This window comes from Schistocerca americana, chromosome 8 (assembly GCF_021461395.2).
Source record: "Schistocerca americana isolate TAMUIC-IGC-003095 chromosome 8, iqSchAmer2.1, whole genome shotgun sequence".
In the NCBI taxonomy this organism is placed as follows: Eukaryota; Metazoa; Arthropoda; class Insecta; order Orthoptera; family Acrididae; genus Schistocerca; species Schistocerca americana.
Window position 1 is genome coordinate 89,121,051 of NC_060126.1, and position 18,611 is coordinate 89,139,661.

Consider the following 18,611-nt stretch of genomic DNA (forward strand, 5'->3'; position numbering starts at 1 on the left):
TTAAAGGACGCCATTCCTGGAAGACTTTTGAGGACGATGAGGAGGTGATTCACACAGTGAAGCAGCAGGACAAGGACTGGTACCGATAGCGCATACACGCCCTTGTTTCGCACTGGGGGAAGGCCGTAGAACGGAATGGAGATTACTTGGAACAATTAGGCGTGTACATGAAACAGCATTGTTTCGTGTGTGTGTAATTCTCATTATATTCAATGAAGAACTGTTGAAAAAATAAATACGGTGCCTTACTTTCTGGGCAACCCTCGCATATTGCTGACAGATGCCAGAGAAAAAAAGGAATAATTTTTTCAAGATAATATTTTTAATTTTACTTATACGCATACATATTTATGCACACTATTGCCGAAACATTTCATGTTTATCTACGTTTAACCCGGGTTGTATTTACTCGTAGGCGGAGACGTCAGACTCGATAAAAGTTTGAGTTGGGCCAGGGGACACGTGCAGGAAGCCTAACGATTAAGACGAATAGTGTCAGAAAGCAGCGTCCTCTTTCAGGTTTGTCTGCCACGGATCTTCATTGGTTTTTATGTCTTCACTGAATATTCTTCTTGTGATTGTAGTAGTACAGTGCCCTTATCAAAGACACGCGCTGACGTAACACGCGCCAACTGACTGACCTCAGCTGCCGGTTTTCACTGGGGCATTGTCGTGTCACACGGACGGCGCCGGTGATGGGGAGCTCAGGGGTCGACCCACGGCTGCGCCAACACCTGGTCGTGGAGTCGCGTCAAAGTTAAAGCGGGAGGAGCTTGAGCAGTCGTGCCGAACTGTACAAACTATCAGCTACGTGTACAGGTTAACTAGGAGGTCTGAAGTCGACGATCCTCCATGTTGAGCAGAAGTAATTTTATAGGATCAGATGTTAACTTACGCAATTCTTACGAATGCCAATTGTTACTGTGGCATAAATTATAGCTGACCATAGAATACTTACAAATTAGAACTGAAGCAACATTTACGAGCTTTGGCTTCTGTGGAATAAATGCGGTTTGAATTACAAATTTTATCAGTGTGCGTGAGAAAGATATAGTTATGTTCTAGCGTTTGTAGACTAAGAAACTAATGTTCTTCAATTTCTGCTCATTGTCTTCTTATAAAATTGGCAAAGTATCCTTACGATATTGTCCATGACAGCAACCATATCAGTGTGTAAAACTTAATTTATCTGCTACCTTATTAAATACTGAATTTTTTCTTGTTATGTAATCTCTGAACCCCCCCGTCCCTCCTTTCATTAGGAGTACAGATTCCGAATAAGCAGAGACGCGGATGACGACACAAAATGCCAGACAATACACTCGAGATCAGTCTCCACTAAGTATGTAGCAAACAGGCTCAGGCTTGCAAACCATAATCTGATGCAAAGTTCCCTAAATCTGTTAGGGAAGTAGTGACGAACTACGAGAAAAGTAAGATACAGACGATTTTCTTCCCTATCCTCAGCCTCCCTGTGTCATAACCCCACAAGGCTCACAGAAGTAGAGGCTGGTTCAGAATTCTTGCAGAGGGTTAGCTTTAGGACTGGAGAACCGAAGATAGCTCCACGGTGAGCCACATAAACCGAGAAGCAGACCCTGAGAACTGACCGTGCGGTGTGTGTCGTTTTCTCATCCCCCGTACCTATAACACAATTTATAAGAGGAGCAAAAAACACCACTTACCGTATCTTCAAATGCGAGGGGAACCAACAGCTGTGAGGCATGCGACACACCGAGTGAGAAGAGATTGGCAAAGTCTCGCCAGGTGTTGGAGAGGTGCTCCCGGAAAACCGCAGTCAGGTCCTGCAGTTCTGGACAAGATAGGAGACGACAAAGTAGTGAACAAGCCCGTGAATCAGATTACTGTAGAAGCAAAGCTTTCATATTCTGCCCTCACCAGCTCACTAGGTGTATGCAAGTAGCATTTTCAAACTATATCAATACACACCATCAGTAATCGTAAGAGTTATAATATGCACACCTTGACCAGACGTTACAAAGCACATACTCCAGTGACACATTGAAAGAGCACATAAAACACAGCGGGAGGAGTACCATCAACTAGCGTAAATTCAGTCTTAAAAATTCTTCATAGGTTGCCTAAGGGTAGAAGCACCAAACTACTTGAAAAATGGAAATGTGCAACTACTTCAAAAATCACCCACACGACTTGCTCAGCAATAAGGGAGAATTGAGACTATTTGCAGTCAGGTTTGGTGCTAATAATAGAAGGCTACGTACATGAGGATGCGTCATTCGCCTATTTGACTGACTTACTGACAAACATAAGACATATGTATTTGAACAGAATCATGTGTATGCTGGTTTTACAATATGAGTGGTCCTTATAACATATCGAATGAGTTGTATGGTTTGCATGAAAACAAGGAAGAGTCATGTGCACTCACACACGTTTTTACATTTAGGATGCCTTTATTTTGACATAAATAATATATTTTAGTAATTCAGCAAAAAACTGTATGAGGTGTTTAGCAAGTGCAGCTGAAATAACCCTTCTCTCCCTAATCATTCTAAGGGCCATAGAAATGTATGACTACATTTGTACATGTATGGTACCTTACATATTAATAATACACGCCGGCCGCTGTGGCCGAGCGGTTCTAGGCGCTTCAGTCCGGAACCGCGCTGCTGCTACGGTCGCAGGTTCGAATCCTGCCTCGGGGTTGGGTGTGTGTGATGTCCTTAGGTTAGTTAGGTTTAAGTAGTTCTAAGTTCTAGGGGACTGATGACCTCAGAAGTTAAGTCCCATGGTGCTCAGAGCCATTTGAACCATTACTAGTAGATTTTATAATTAGATGCTAGTACACGAAGTGTTCTGTAATTTGTGGGAAGTGTTCCATCCAGATTTTGTCTGAGTTATTGTACTTCCTTTTTTTTGTCATGTTGGATCAATTCATGTACGATAGTTATGGCAAATGCGATTTATGCCTTTGTAATGTTAATCTGCTGTAATGAATACACATGTAAAACGATATATATGATCATTATTACCAGTTTTTATGGGAATCCAAGCTACTATAAGTCTTTGGCGATAGATAGCATATGTACTGTTACGTCCTATCATAATAAACAAATTTATTATCTTATTTCCTTATATCACATGACTGTATCATAATAAAGAATGCCAAATTCTGTTAAGGAATGTAAACATGATATTAAGATTTCAAATAACTTCCGGGAATTCAGCCAGGTAACACTTTCAGCAACCGCCGATATTTCGGCGGGAGAACACCATTGAAAATGGCAGGGTGTTCTCCCGCCGAAATATCGGCGGTTGCTGAAAGTGTTACCTGGCTGAATTCCCGGAAGTTATTTGAAAGTTGTATACGCCAGGAGAAACTCAGGTCTCACATGATATTAAGATACTCTGATATGAAACGTTTACTGTGGGGTGTACAATCACTGGTGACAGCAAAGAAAAAACTACTTGTGAATATGTTCCCCCACCAACTGCCTCAGTTGTCATGTAAACACTGTACATGAACAGTGATTTGATGGGATTCATTCATGTTAACATCGGTAACAATAAATCTACCTCGTGCAATTTCTACGATCCTTAACTGCATTTAATCCTGATGTATTCTCATAGTTACAAGACTCAACATACCCATACAACGATGAGATACATACATATCAGCAGATTCGTAACTTTTGACGTCTACTGAGGCACAATGTAAGCGATGTGTTGTTTTTAACATTTTTATAATATAACTGCCATATGGATGGCACGACAGTGCCATTCTGTACATGCCGTCTGTCATTTATTTTTCAGCTTTTGCTGTATACCACCTGATAATGGGCTTAAGATCGAAACTGCAGTCGTGAAAATAAATATATATATATTTTTTTTTTACAATAGATGGCAGCTATGATGTCTTTTAGAGAATCATACTCAATTATTTTTATGCCTGTGTGATATATTTCGAATTTCGTCGTTATGCAAGCTTATTTTAAGTACAGAAAAGACATACCTACAGATGTAGATCGAGGCGCTACTGGAATTATTCATGGGCAGATCGCATAAGAGAATGTCCAATGAACGTGTACGTTCAGTTTACGGGCAGCTTTCTGACTTTGTAAAAGATCGAATCTTCGGCATGAGGGACTTAGGAGCATCGTACCGAGAGCATTACAGTGACATTTGGCTGTAGGGCAGCGACAGCAGGACGTGTAGCAGCAGGTTGGGGTCGAGATAACAGACAGACTGACATCATCTGGGTTGAGATCTGTGGTTGCCATGCGTCGTTTACCACTGACGCCGTACCATAGGTGGTATAGTGTAGAGACAGAGTCAGCGGGGACACTGAGTGGCGTTCTGTGGTGTTCAGCACTGGGTGTCGCTTTTGCCTGTGGCCGTCAGGTCACCAGGTGACCTGGTGAGAGGTCGTCGAGATGCCTGCCTGTCCAGTCCACAGGAACAGACAGAGTTAGAAAGACTTTCGACCAAATCATGTGGAAGGCATATGGAACGGTCATTAAGACTTTCGAAAATTATTGAGAGATTTGGAAACCATACTATTAATCCAATTGGTTTGTAGACTTTATGGTTCTGGAGATATGCAATCAAAATCTCCGGAAAATTTTATCCACACAGTTCTAAAGGTTGCAAGGGCAGGTAAGTGTGAGAACATTCGCACAATTAGTTTAAGAATTATTGCACTTAAGTAAGTTGCTACATATAAGGAGAAAAGAAGATTAAGGAAGAGATAGATGACGAGCAGTTTGATTTTAGGTTGAGTTTAGGAAAGGTAAAGGCATCAGAGAAGGACTCTTCAGTTGCCGCTTGATAATTAAAGCGAGACTTAAGGAAAATCTAGACACCTTCGTAGGATTTGTAGATATATAAAAATCGTACGACGGTATAAAAACTCTTAGGGAGATGGGTGTAACCTCTAGGGAAAGAAGGGTCTGGTGCAATATATGCATTAAGCAAGAGGGTAAAGTAAGGAGACCAAGAAAAAAGAGCTGTCATTAAAGCCAACTAATATCAAACGTCGATCTTAGCTTAAGGACGAGTAACTGAGAATGTAAGTTTGGAGCACAGGATTGTAACAAAGTGAATCAGGACTGTGGAAAAACCGGAACTGAAGAGAATCGAAGCGTTTGAGAAGTGGTGCTACGGAGGAATGTTGAAAATTAGTTGGACGGATTAGACTTTCTAAGCAGAATCGGTGAAGAATGGAACATACAGCACGTGTTTGTAGGAAGATGGGACAGCATTTTGTTCTTGGTCTCGCATTCTTATTGTTCCCTCTTGGTTCTTGTACATATTGTATATTACGCATTTTTAGTCGCCTATTTCTCTTATTTTTCTCAGTATTTCTAACATTTTTACGTTTCCGGATGCTTTCTATAAGTCTACGGGTCCTATGAATGCGTCATTTTTTTTTCGAATTTTGCTTCCCTTACCAATTACAACATCAGTCACGCCTCCTCTTGGGCTATCACCCTTCTCACAGCGAAAATGATCCTCATCTATCATAGCCTCTATTTGCTTTTCCACTCCGTCCTATATACCTGTCGTCAAATTCCACTCATGAGGTGTTACGCTGATTGTGTGATAGGTCTCACAAGTGTCTGCTCTTGTCTTCACGATTGTGTCTAATATTGTATCGCCATTCTCGCATATTCTAGAGGCCAAGTTGAATAGGTTTTGGTTGACACTTGCGCCAATAATTTCGGAATCTGCGAAGGTATGTTACCTATCCCTTCTGTCTACACAACCTGGGTTAAGCTGTGACTCTTAATATGGGGTCTCCAGTGTCTTCCATTGCCATTGTCATTTCTTCTTCACACTTCAATTTAAGTGTTTCTTCTGCTTCCCAATGTTTCTTTTCCGTTACCTCCTTATATCTATCTTTGTTTGTCCAACTTCTGTGATTCCCTTTTCAACTGAGCTGTATTTGTAGCATACATCAAGGTAGTATTTACAGCCTAAGAGGAATTCAGATGCATTTCATGATTGCTCTGCACTTCAGTGTCCCACTTTTTTTCGCATTTACTCTCGCAGATCATTGTCTTAAACCTCAGTCCACTCTTCATCGCTATTGAATGGACATCTGAGTTTATATCTGCCCCTGAGTATGCCTCACAGTCCAATCTCTGACTTTGAAATTTCTGTCTGAACAAGGTGTAACCTACCTGGAATTTTCTTGTCCCTCGATGCTTTTCGAAGCATACTTCCTTTGAGGAAGCAAGAGCTTTCGATAGATAGAGAAGGTTGCGAGTTAAAACAAAGAGCGACAAAGAAAGAAAGAGACAGAGTGATAGAGAGAGAGGGGGTGGGGGACTTCCCTACCATTCCACTCAGCTTCAAGGCCAAACCTGGTGTGCGATCATGCTTGTTTGTCCCGCAGGCATAATAATATGTAATTGTGGTACATAAAATTTTGATATTTTTATCATTATGTAATTCGTTAATAGAAAGGCGAAGAAACGTGTAAAAGAAATGCATCCACAGTTTGAAACAGTTGCTCCAAAAATCGATATTTTGACCTTTTCTCCATCTACGTGATTTTAAAGATGCAAAGTTACAATTTTTGTATTATGTGTATTCTGATATAAAGCATAACATATGGAATTTATGAAGCACTATGCTTTCATTTTTGTCATCAGTGATAAAACCTGCTACAGTTGCAGTGATTTTATCACTGATGATGTATATCAACAGTTGTGCATGTCGCGTCAAGAAAAACGTGTGTTCATGTCTCTATCCATTGTTGTTGTTGTTGTTGTTGTTAGTAGCAGCAGTATAATTATCACTATTGCATGCTGCTCGTGTATTATGCATGTCGTAATGTTGACCCACTAAGATGTCAGGTTATAGGTAAGAGAGTGCATAAATGCCATAATTTTATCAGGTGAAATAAACGTATAAAGAAGTAAATAAATGTACAAAAGTGCCAAAGTCCGCTACCGTTTGTAATCCACTTTAAACTGTTTCTAAGGTAACCCGCTCCACCCTTCATTGCGACCCACGGTGTGTGTTCCGCTGGGGCTGGCAGCGTGTAGTGGACCTCTGCATCCTCAGCGGGACACTGCCGCCGCCAGATGGCCTCACAGCTCAGAAAACTTCGGAACAAAGTGCCAGCACCTCTCTGTATTGTCACTTTTATCAGAACGAACATTGGCGGAAGTCTTAAAGGGTCACGTGTCAGAGATCCGTGCTGAAGTTTTGTGTACGTGCAGCCTAGATCCCACAACATCACGTAGTGATTTTCAGATTCGGACTTATCCCTACCTACGTGCTTAGTATCTTGCGGGCGGTCCCGCGTTCCTAGACAGCAGCCGCGTTCACAGGGCCGTGTGGACACGCTCCTGGCTTGACGACCACTCCGGCGTCGTGTCGCATCTCGACGTGCCCGCGAAACCAGGAAACCAGGAAATGTCTGGGACCATCGTGTGGAAAGCGGCTGTCTCGACATCCCTGCCATCTGGCGGCTCTACGGGTATGTTGAGTGACGTCACTCAATAACTGGAGAGACTTGTGGACATAACTGGAGAGACTTGCGGACTCTTTGTCGCCGACTGTAGGCCCTTATCGAGGCTAGACGAGGCGTGCTGTACTGCTGAGTTAGTATCATCTCTTCTTATCTGACATCGGCTGAAGTTTCTCCTCGACGTTTATGTTTATTATTCGTAACCTTCCAACTAAACATGACCATAATGACCTTGTGTTTCTACATCTACATCTACAACTATACTCCGCGAGCCACCTTACGGTGTGTGGCGGAGGGTACTTATTGTACCACTATCTGATCCCCCCTTCCCTGTTCCATTCACGAATTGTGCGTGGGAAGAACGACTGCTTGTAAGTCTCCGTATTTGCTCTAATTTCTCGGATCTTTTCGTTGTGATCATTACGCGAGATATATGTGGGCGGTAGTAATATGTTGCCCATCTCTTCCCGGAATGTGCTCTCTCGTAATTTCGATAATAAACCTCTCCGTATTGCGTAACGCCTTTCTTGAAGTGTCCGCCACTGGAGCTTGTTCAGCATCTCCGTAACGCTCTCGCGCTGACTAAATGTCCCCATGACGAATCGCGCTGCTTTTCGCTGGATCATGTCTATCTCTTCTATTAATCCAACCTGGTAAGGGTCCCATACTGATGAGCAATACTCAAGAATCGGACGAACAAGCGTTTTGTAAGCTACTTCTTTCGTCGATGAGTCACATTTTCTTAGAATTCTTCCTATGAATCTCAACCTGGCGCCTGCTTTTCCCACTATTTGTTTTATGTGATCATTCCACTTCAGATCGCTCCGGATAGTAACTCCTAAGTATTTTACGGTCGTTACCGCTTCCAATGATTTACCACCTATGGCATAATCGTACTGGAATGGATTTCTGCCCCTATGTATGCGCATTATATTACATTTATCTACGTTTAGGGAAAGCTGCCAGCTGTCGCACCATGCATTAATCCTCTGCAGGTCCTCCTGGAGTACGTACGAGTCTTCTGATGTTGCTACTTTCTTGTAGACAACCGTGTCATCTGCAAATAGCCTCACGGAGCTACCGATGTTGTCAACTAAGTCATTTATGTATATTGTAAACAATAAAGGTCCTATCACGCTTCCCTGCGGTACTCCCGAAATTACCTCTACATCTGCAGATTTTGAACCGTTAAGAATGACATGTTGTGTTCTTTCTTCTAGGAAATCCTGAATCCAATCACAAACCTGGTCCGATATTCCGTAAGCTCGTATTTTTTTCACTAAACGTAATTGCGGAACCGTATCAAATGCCTTCCTGAAGTCCAGGAATACGGCATCAATCTGCTCGCCAGTGTCTACGGCACTGTGAATTTCTTGGGCAAATAGGGCGAGCTGAGTTTCACATGATCTCTGTTTGCGGAATCCATGTTGGTTATGATGAAGGAGATTTGTATTATCTAAGAACGTCATAATACGAGAACACAAAACATGTTCCATTATTCTACAACAGATTGACGTAAGCGAAATAGGCCTATAATTATTCGCATCTGATTTATGACCCTTCTTGAAAATGGGAACGACCTGCGCTTTCTTCCAGTCGCTAGGTACTTTACGTTCTTCCAGCGATCTACGATAAATTGCTGATAGAAAGGGGGCAAGTTCTTTAGCATAATCACTGTAGAATCTTACGGGTATCTCGTCTGGTCCGGATGCTTTTCCGCTACTAAGTGATAGCAGTTGTTTTTCAATTCCCATATCGTTTATTTCAATATTTTCCATTTTGGCGTCCGTGCGACGGCTGAAGTCAGGGACCGTGTTACGATTTTCCGCAGTGAAACAGTTTCGGAACACTGAATTCAGTATTTCTGCCTTTCTTCGGTCGTCCTCTGTTTCGGTGCCATCGTGGTCAACGAGTGACTGAATAGGGGATTTAGATCCGCTTACCGATTTTACATATGACCAAAACTTTTTAGGGTTCTTGTTTAGATTGTTTGCCAATGTTTTATGTTCGAATTCGTTGAATGCTTCTCTCATTGCTCTCTTTACGCTCTTTTTCGCTTCGTTCAGCTTTTCCTTATCAGCTATGATTCGACTACTCTTAAACCTATGATGAAGCTTTCTTTGTTTCCGTAGTACCTTTCGTACATGATTGTTATACCACGGTGGATCTTTCCCCTCGCTTTGGACCTTAGTCGGTACGAACTTATCTAAGGCGTACTGGACGATGTTTCTGAATTTTTTCCATTTTTGTTCCACATCCTCTTCCTCAGAAATGAACGTTTGATGGTGGTCACTCAGATATTCTGCGATTTGTGCCCTATCACTCTTGTTAAGCAAATATATTTTCCTTCCTTTCTTGGCATTTCTTATTACACTTGTAGTCATTGATGCAACCACTGACTTATGATCACTGATACCCTCTTCTACATTCACGGAGTCGAAAAGTTCCGGTCTATTTGTTGCTATGAGGTCTAAAACGTTAGCTTCACGAGTTGGTTCTCTAACTATCTGCTCGAAGTAATTCTCGGACAAGGCAGTCAGGATAATGTCACAAGAGTCTCTGTCCCTGGCTCCAGTTCTGATTGTGTGACTATCCCATTCTATACCTGGTAGATTGAAGTCTCCCCCTATTACAATAGTATGATCACGAAACTTCTTCACGACGTTCTGCAGGTTCTCTCTGAGGCGCTCAACTACTACGGTTGCTGATGCAGGTGGTCTATAGAAGCATCCGACTATCATATCTGACCCACCTTTGATACTTAACTTAACCCAGATTATTTCACATTCGCATTCGCTAATAACTTCACTGGATATTATTGAATTCTTTACTGCTATAAATACTCCTCCACCATTGGCGTTTATCCTATCCTTGCGGTATATATTCCATTCTGTGTCTAGGATTTCGTTACTGTTCACTTCCGGTTTTAACCAACTTTCCGTTCCTAATACTATATGCGCACTATTTCCTTCAATAAGAGAAAAAGGTATTCTTGCAAAATCTCTACCCTACCAACTGAACCCCTGCGCCCTTTCAAAAACAAAGTTGGCTGTAATTGTAATGATATTCATTTATGACCTCTAGAATGCACAGTTTTTTAAACTTTTCCACGTGCAGGCTGCCTGTCACCGGATCCGCCCCACTGCAGCTGCCTAATGCACGAGTGCAAAAAACTGTACAGCGGGGTGGGATCCACAGCCCTGATGTTGAAAGCGTGGGAGGAGGCGTGTGGGACCGGTCACGTCTGGCCCATGTATTTCGAAACTTGGTTCTACAAGCACACTACTGGTCATTTAAATTGCTACACCACGAAGATGACGTGCTACAGACGCAAAATTTAACCGACAGGAAGACGATGCTGTGATACGCAAATGATTAGCTTTTCAGAGCATTCACACAAGGTTGGCGCCGGTGGCGATACCTACAGCGTGCTGACATAAGGAAAGTTTCCAAACGATTTCTCATACACAAACAGCAGTTGACCGGCGTTGCCTAGTCAAACGTTCTTGTGATGCCTCATGTAAGGAGGAGAAGTGCGTACCATCTCGTTTCCGACATTGATAAAGGTCGGATTGTAGCCTATCGGAATTGCGGTTTATCGTATCGCGACATTGCTGCACGCGTTGGTCGAGATCCAATAACCGTTAGCAGAAATCGAATCGGTGGGTTAAGGAGGGTAATACGGAACGCCGTGCTGGATCCCAACGGCCTCGTATCACTAGCAGTCGAGATGACAGGCATCTTATCCGCATGGCTGTAAGGGATCGTGCAGCCACGTCTCGATCCCTGAGTCAACAGATGGGGACGTTCGAAAGAGAACAACCATCTGCACGAACAGTTCGACAACGTTTGCAGCAGAATGGACTATCAGCTCGGAGACCGTAGCTGTGGATACCCTTGACGCTGCATCACAGACAGAAGCTACTGCGATGGTGTACTCGACGACGAACCTGGGTGCACGAATGACAAAACGTCACTTTTTCGGATTAATCCAGGTTCTGTTTACAGCATCATGAGGGTCACATCCGTGTTTGGCGACATCGCGGTGAACCCACATTGGAAGCGTGTATTCGTCATCGCCATACTGGCTTATCACCTGGCGTGATGGTATGGGGTGCCATTGGTTACACGTCTCGGTCACGTCTTGTTCGCATTGACGGCTCTTTGAACAGTGTACGTTACAATTCAGATGTGTTTCGACCCGTGGCTCTACCCTTCATTCGATCCCTGCGAAGCCCTACATTTCACCAGGATAATGCACGACCGCATGTTGCAGGTCCTGTACGGGCCTTTCTGGATACAGAAAATGTTCGTCTGCTGTCCTGGCCAGCACAGTCTCCACATTTCTTACCAACTGAAAACTTCTCGTCAATGGTGGCCGTGCAACTGGCTCGTCACAATACGCCAGTCACTACTCTTGATGAACTGTGGTATCGTGTTGATTGTGCATGGGCAGCTGTACCTGTACACGCCATCCAAGCTCTGTTTGACTCAATGCCCAGGCGTATCAAGGCCGTTATTACGGCCAGAGTTGGTTGTTCTGGGTACTGATTTCTGAGGATCTATGCACCCAAATTGCGTGAAAATGTAATCACATGTCAATTCTAGTAGAATATATTTGTCCAATGAATACAAGTTTATCATCTGCACTTCTTCTTGGTGTAGCAATTTTAATGGCCAGTAGTGAGAACGCATATTATTTAACATGAAAAACAGGAAAGCAATACGAGCCGATACTATGTTCTTGCATGCACGTATATGGTCAACATTGTTTAGCAATATTCTAGTACTGATATTCTGCAGCAGTTATATGTATGTAACACACACACTCACAGATCACTGTTACGGACAGAAGCTAAGCGAAATGTGACATCTTCAGAGCGAGCTTCTCAATCAGTCAGTAGCTGATTTTACATCTCTGTATCAGAGACGTTGCTTGGCGAAAACGTTGTTGTGAAAGGGTATCGTCATCATTCTCACCGTCATCCTCTCATAAAGAAAAATCTAAAGTCACTCGGTTATTCTTCTCTCCATTTACCGGGTCTTCTCTATGATTGCTCCACCTAATTGCAAGGTACAAATAATGGCACAAAGAAACACTCATACACTTTCGTTTGCCTCGTGTAATAATTAGTCGAAGAGCCACACGCTTACCAGTCACAACTTTAAGGGGCGTTGACGTTGGAACGTTGTAATCTGACCGTCACCGGAAGTGGCACACTACTGCTTGTTGCTTCAGCGACTCTACAACCACGAACCTGCTGCTCACTCTGCCACACAGTAGTTTGCGCTCCGACATTGGGTGGCCGCAGCGGGCCGGAGCGAGCGAGAAACGAGTGCTTCATTTGTTCAAACCTGTGCGAATTCCTTAGGGACCAGACAGCTGAGGTCGTCGTTCCCTAGACTTACACACCACTTAAACTAACTCGTACTTAGAACTCACACATGCCCGAGGGAGGGCTGCGCAGTCCGTGCCGTGGCGCCTCAGACCGCGCGTGGCCAAACAAGTGATACACGAGCCTTAAAAAGCTACGTGTTCGGAAGGTCACAACTGCGTACTGTCAGAGTTATGGCCCATATCTGCACGTGAGATCGATAGCTGCGGCTGATATGTTGCAAGTGTCCTCCTTTTATCCTCCAAATATGAGACCAAGTTGGTGATTTTACTTTCATAGATGCAATCGGTTGTTAATAGATAACTGTTCCTTTTCTTTAGTGTGGTTATTATCCAGTTCTAAGTTTTTTGTTTCTGTGTTCTTAATTAGGACACAGTTTTCAGGTCCGGCGCCCGGCGCAACTCCACGACCATCTGTTCATCATCTTAGAGGAGATTTTTTACAGAATGCCTTAATGAGGGCATTACACTTTCTTTCACCGTAACCTACTTCCACATAAGGTACTCACCGGTTTTGTTCAGGAACCTCCTCCCAAAAAAGTCAAAGTCGAGCCGGTGGTGGGTCTCACACTCTGTCCTGGCGATGGCGGCCCTCGTGATGCGCCGGACGGCGAGCACCGACTGCGAGAGGGCGGCGCGCCTCACGCGGTCCGCCCGCAGCGCTGTCACGTTCCAGTCCGACCTTCCAACACAGAACGGAGGCAGCTGATGCAAGAGATGGCACTCTCAAACTTGACTGTATGGTCAAAACTAAACTCAACTTGTCCCTTTTCCAGCTTTTACGTTTCCCACTGATAAAGGTCGCCAGCTCATTAGAGACGAATGGAGGTGTCAGACAGGTATTCTGGCGTAAACCGTGACTGGTATACGAGTCCGATGACATATTCTGTTGAACTGAACGGTTTCTCTGGAAATAAAAGAATGGCCGTGCAAACGTTCAGCCAGTATTATGACAGGACGAGCACGGCAGTCCAGCTTTACAAACACGGAGTGGCCACTGCCCCACCACATCTCTCACCGCTCCTTCGCGCCATAACCACAGGCAGCACTTCTACTGCAAGCCTACTTTTTCCGGATGTAGCCACGTCTCCCTTTTGTCATTTGGATGAGGTTGAGCTTTTTTGACAAGGAAGATCGTACTGCACAACCTTTCTCAGTTACTGGATTCTGGAACAAGCTATTTACGACTGTATTCTAATTGGACTCTGTCATACCAACTAGCGCCTTGGCACCCTTGACTGTGAGATTAGTAGGGACAAAACTGGATAGAACAAGCAACTACCGAGTGGGAATTGTTGTAGCAATGCCATTAATAGTCAACATGGCCCCATCTGTCTTATTTGTACGTGCGCTGTTCTCCCACGCTTTAGCGCAATGTGCAGCAGCTGAATATCCCAGTCAAGTTGCAGCGTTGTTTTGTTCTCGACATTTACTTCAAATGGTTCTGCGCACTATGGGACTTAACATCTGTGGTCATCAGTCCCCTAGAACTTAGAACTACTTAAACCTAACTAACCTAAGGACATCACACACATCCATGCCCGAGGCAGGATTCGAACCTGCGACCGTAGCAGTCGCGCGGTTCCGGACTGAGCGCCTAGAACCGCTAGACCACCGCGGCCGGCGACATTTACTTCCCAGTTGTTTCCAGAAATGTGGTGCAGTTGATTAACCGTAGGGCCAAACATCTTTTACAGGTTGGCACAGTGCTGCATAAATTGTAAGGTGGCTATAATTTCGCACCTTACAAGAACTCATCCACATACTTTGCTGTGACCTACAAACGCAATTAGATATCATGTGATAGTTTGTACATCGTATATATGAATATATAAAGGAAACTGACATTGTCACGTACGTCTTGTAAATAACTGTTAACGCGTATTGCATGAAAGGTCACGGAGTGTCTTCATTATAAAAACGGCGTAATGAATGATTCCCTATAGCTTGACGGATGTCGTTGCAACTGAGCTCTGGAACACAACAGGGTGACGGCCGGCCGCTATTGTAGTAGGGGCCGGCGGGATAACCGGATAATACTTCCGAACACCGAAAATCTCGGACACAGGTGAGAGGAACGAAAAAGCGGCACTTTGCAAACCACGCAAGCTGGGTTATTTCCAAGGATTTTTACGCAGAAGCGTACCATTGCACGGGTATAGGTTTTGCCTCGCAAAATTTCCGCGCTGGACGACGAAATACTAAAATAAGGTTTGTTTGCGATCGGAAGAATCAGTAGGAAAGGAGAATATTCCGTGGTTTCGGGAATATGATTCGTTTTCGGAATTACGAGAGTGGGGAGCCGAACCTTGCTGGGAAGCCAGCGGTGGAGAGACGAGGTCTTCCGTTTTAAGCTCCCGTGTGTGACGGTCGCTCAGTATCAGCTTCTTGTTGGTACGGACGGACTTGCTGTCTTTGCTCTCACGAGATTTTGTAGTTAGAACGGTTAGGCACTGTACTGTTGTCAACTTATACGATTCTGGACTTCGATTCCGGGTTGGAAGTCGTCGTTGAGTACGCAGCGTTCAGTGATCGAGAGCACTTCCTCTGCCTATAATTACGTTGAGATCTGAACTCCGTCCTTGTGGTTGGGAGTTGGCGTTTCTCGTCTGTAGAACACAGAGAGGAGAAGACAGTATTAGAGTATATTTGTCAGAGGACCGCCTTCTGCCGTCCTAGTGCTTGAAAGAGTTTATCTGTGGCTGGAGTTCCTCCATCGTCGCAGACGAGTACGAGAAGCAGCACTTCGACGCGGAACAACGTTTATCATTTAGTAGGATTAGTTGCCTCCATCATTCATTTATGTTTAGATTGTAAATTATATGTTAAAGTCCATTAAGAGATCCTAAGGTCTGCTTCAGGGGGTAGTCAGACAGGGCCAAATCACAATTTTAGCGTTTATTATTTTCCGTTGCGCACATGCATTTTACACCCGCCTGGAGTAGCGTCTTGGAAAATGAAGTGACAGGCAGAGGGTGACACCTAGGAAATCAGGGAAGGAGCTGTGCAAAACTTTGATCCCATCCAGGGGCACGTACAACTGCCTGTGTGCCTCTTTTTTATGGAGACAGAACGCTGTCAGCTCGCTCTGATTCACTTCTGTTTTGCTGGACTCTGTTTGTAAAAGTACTCACTCAGTTTGGTGTCAGCTTGGAGGCTCGTCGACACAGTCAGTAAGCAGCTAGTTCCATTCGATGAATTTGGTCCCTAGGCGTCCATTACGAACAAGAACGGAAAAATTACCTAGGACCTTGGAGCGCAAAAAAATTGGCTAAGGGGACACATGCAATGGAACCTGAATCATTGGCGTCGGGTTCCGTTCACTGGCGAGTACAGGTTTCGAATGACGCCTGGAGATCGTTGTACAAGGCTGTGTAGGTGACCAGGTGCCGGTGCAGGTCTCTGCCCCAGCCCAACCATTTTCATAGGTCCAATTTTGGGCTGTTGTTAAGGCTAGGTATGTGGCACTGCTCTAGCTGCTCTACGGGTAGCCTCTTTGATTAGTAAGCAAAAAGTACTAGGTTTGGGACAATACCAGCCGCCATTTAAATTTTTATTAATAGTCAGCACTGGCGGCCGAGGACTTCCGGCGTAAGATGTCACCCTCATACTGCCAACGACCTTGTCAAAGAGGGTGGAGAAGCGGACAGAGGTTAAGGCCACTACTCTCTCCGTGGTGTGGGAAAATGCCCCTAAAACGAAGAAGAATCAGCAGTGCTCAATGGCACGAGGATACAGAAGGCAACGGAAACCACTACATTGAAGACACATAATGTGCATCCACAGGACATGTGGCCTGCAATTGAAAAAGTGTCATGATGATCTCTCCATTGACAAAAGATTCCTGAATAGTCCCCCACTCGGAAATCTGGGAGGAGACTGCCGAGGGGTAGGTGACCGTGAGAAAAAATTGAATAGCCAACGAAAGGATAACGTGCTACCAGACAGGGTGTGGAATGTCAGAAGCTTGAATGTGATAGGGAAGCTAGAAAATGTGAAAATGGAAATGTGAAAGCTCAGTCTAGATATAGTAGGGGCCACTGAAGTGAAATGGAAAGAAGATAACGATTTCTGGTCAGATGAGTATAGGATAATATCAACAGCAGCAGAAAATAGTGTAATGGGAGTAGGTTTCGTCATGAATAGAAAGGTAGGGCAGAAAGTGTGTTACCTTGAACAGTTCAATGATATTGTTCTTCTTATCAGAATTGACAGCAAGCAAACACCGACATCGATAGTAGAGGTGTAAACGCCGATGTCGTAAGCTGAAGATGAAGAAATAGAGAATGTATATGAGGATACTGAAAGGGTAATACAGTACATAAAGGAAGATGAAAATCTAATAGACATACAAAACAGGAATGCAGTTGTAGGAGAAGAATTGGAAGACACAGTTACAGGAGAGTATGGGCTTGGACCAGGGAATGAGAAAGGAGAAAGACTAATGAATTTCACCTAGTAATAGCGAATGCTCTCTTCAAGAACCGTAAGAGGAGGATGTATACTTGGGAAAGGCCGTCTGAGGGATCTCTCAACTTCGAAAAGTAAAATGGTGCAATATGTTAGAAATTCCGAGACAAACAGGGGTAAGCTATAGGGAGAAACGGGTAAAATACAATACGTACAAAAGGCAAGAAGGAATAATAAGAGTGGACGACCAAGAATGAAGTGCTCGGATTAAAAAGTGTGTCGGACCAGGATGTAGTCTTTCCTCCCTGCTGTTCAATCTGTACATCGAAGAAACAATGATGGAAATAAAAGGAAGTCTCAGGAGTGCGATTAAAATTCAAGGTGAAAGGATATCAGTGATACGATTCGCTAATGACCTTACTACCCTGATTGAAAGTTAAAAGGAATTACATGACCTGCTGAGCAGAATGAACAGTCTAATGGATACAGAATATGCATTCAGAGTAAATTGAAAAAAGACGAAAGTAATGAGAAGTAGCAGAAGTGAAAACAGTGACAAACTTAACACCAGAATTATCTGTCATGAAGTAGATGAAATTATGGAATTGTACTTCGTGGGCAGCAAAACAACCAATGACGGACGGAGCAAGGAGCGCATCAAAAGCAGACTAGCACTGGCAAAGAGGGTATTCCTGGCCAAGGGAAGTCTACTAGTACCAAACATTATATCTTAAGTTGAGGAAGAAATTTATGAGAATTTCCGTTTGGAGTACAGCATTGTATGGTAGTGAAACATGGATTGTGGGAAAACCAGAACAGAAGAGAATCGAAGCATTTGAGATGTGGTGCTACAGACGAATGTTGAAAATTAGGGGGACTTGTAAGGAATGAGGAGGTTCTGCACAGAATCTAAGAGGAATCGAACAAGTGGGAAACTCTGATGATGTGAAGTGTAACTGCTTTTATGACAGGGAGTAAAACTTTGGTTCTTTTTCATGCGTAGCTTTTTATCTTCAAAGAGGTATGCCCTATTTATCTCTTTTTCAGAGTAGCCTTTTCTTCTGAGAGTAGTGCTTAAATCGTCGGGATCTTCGTCCAGCTACTGTGCTGACAGATTATTTTAGGCCTGCCCACCAATCATTTCGGCACTGCTCCTTTCAGTCTGGGATAGTGACTGAAATTTTTATGAAGGTATTCACGCTTATGAGTGAGGTTCCTGCAGGCCTGTGCCTAACGTCAGTGGATTTCCTAAGTATATGCACACTCAAAAATGTTTCAACTCTTTTTCTATACTGTGTTTCATCTTACAACTAACATCGTTCGGAAAATTTAGAAATTGTGAGT

The 18,611-nt window shown here is 43.7% G+C and overlaps 1 protein-coding gene across 1 annotated transcript in view; it reads right to left on the reverse strand.

Annotated features, from left to right (window-relative positions):
- LOC124545580 overlaps nt 1-18,611 on the reverse strand; it is a 117,022-nt gene that overhangs the window by 42,489 nt on the left and 55,922 nt on the right. The window contains exons 4-5 of the mRNA XM_047124528.1: nt 13,367-13,539; nt 1,686-1,813 (exon numbers count right to left, since the gene is read on the reverse strand). Coding sequence (XP_046980484.1) covers nt 1,686-1,813; nt 13,367-13,539 — 301 coding nt within the window. The remainder of the gene's footprint in view (nt 1-1,685; nt 1,814-13,366; nt 13,540-18,611) is intronic.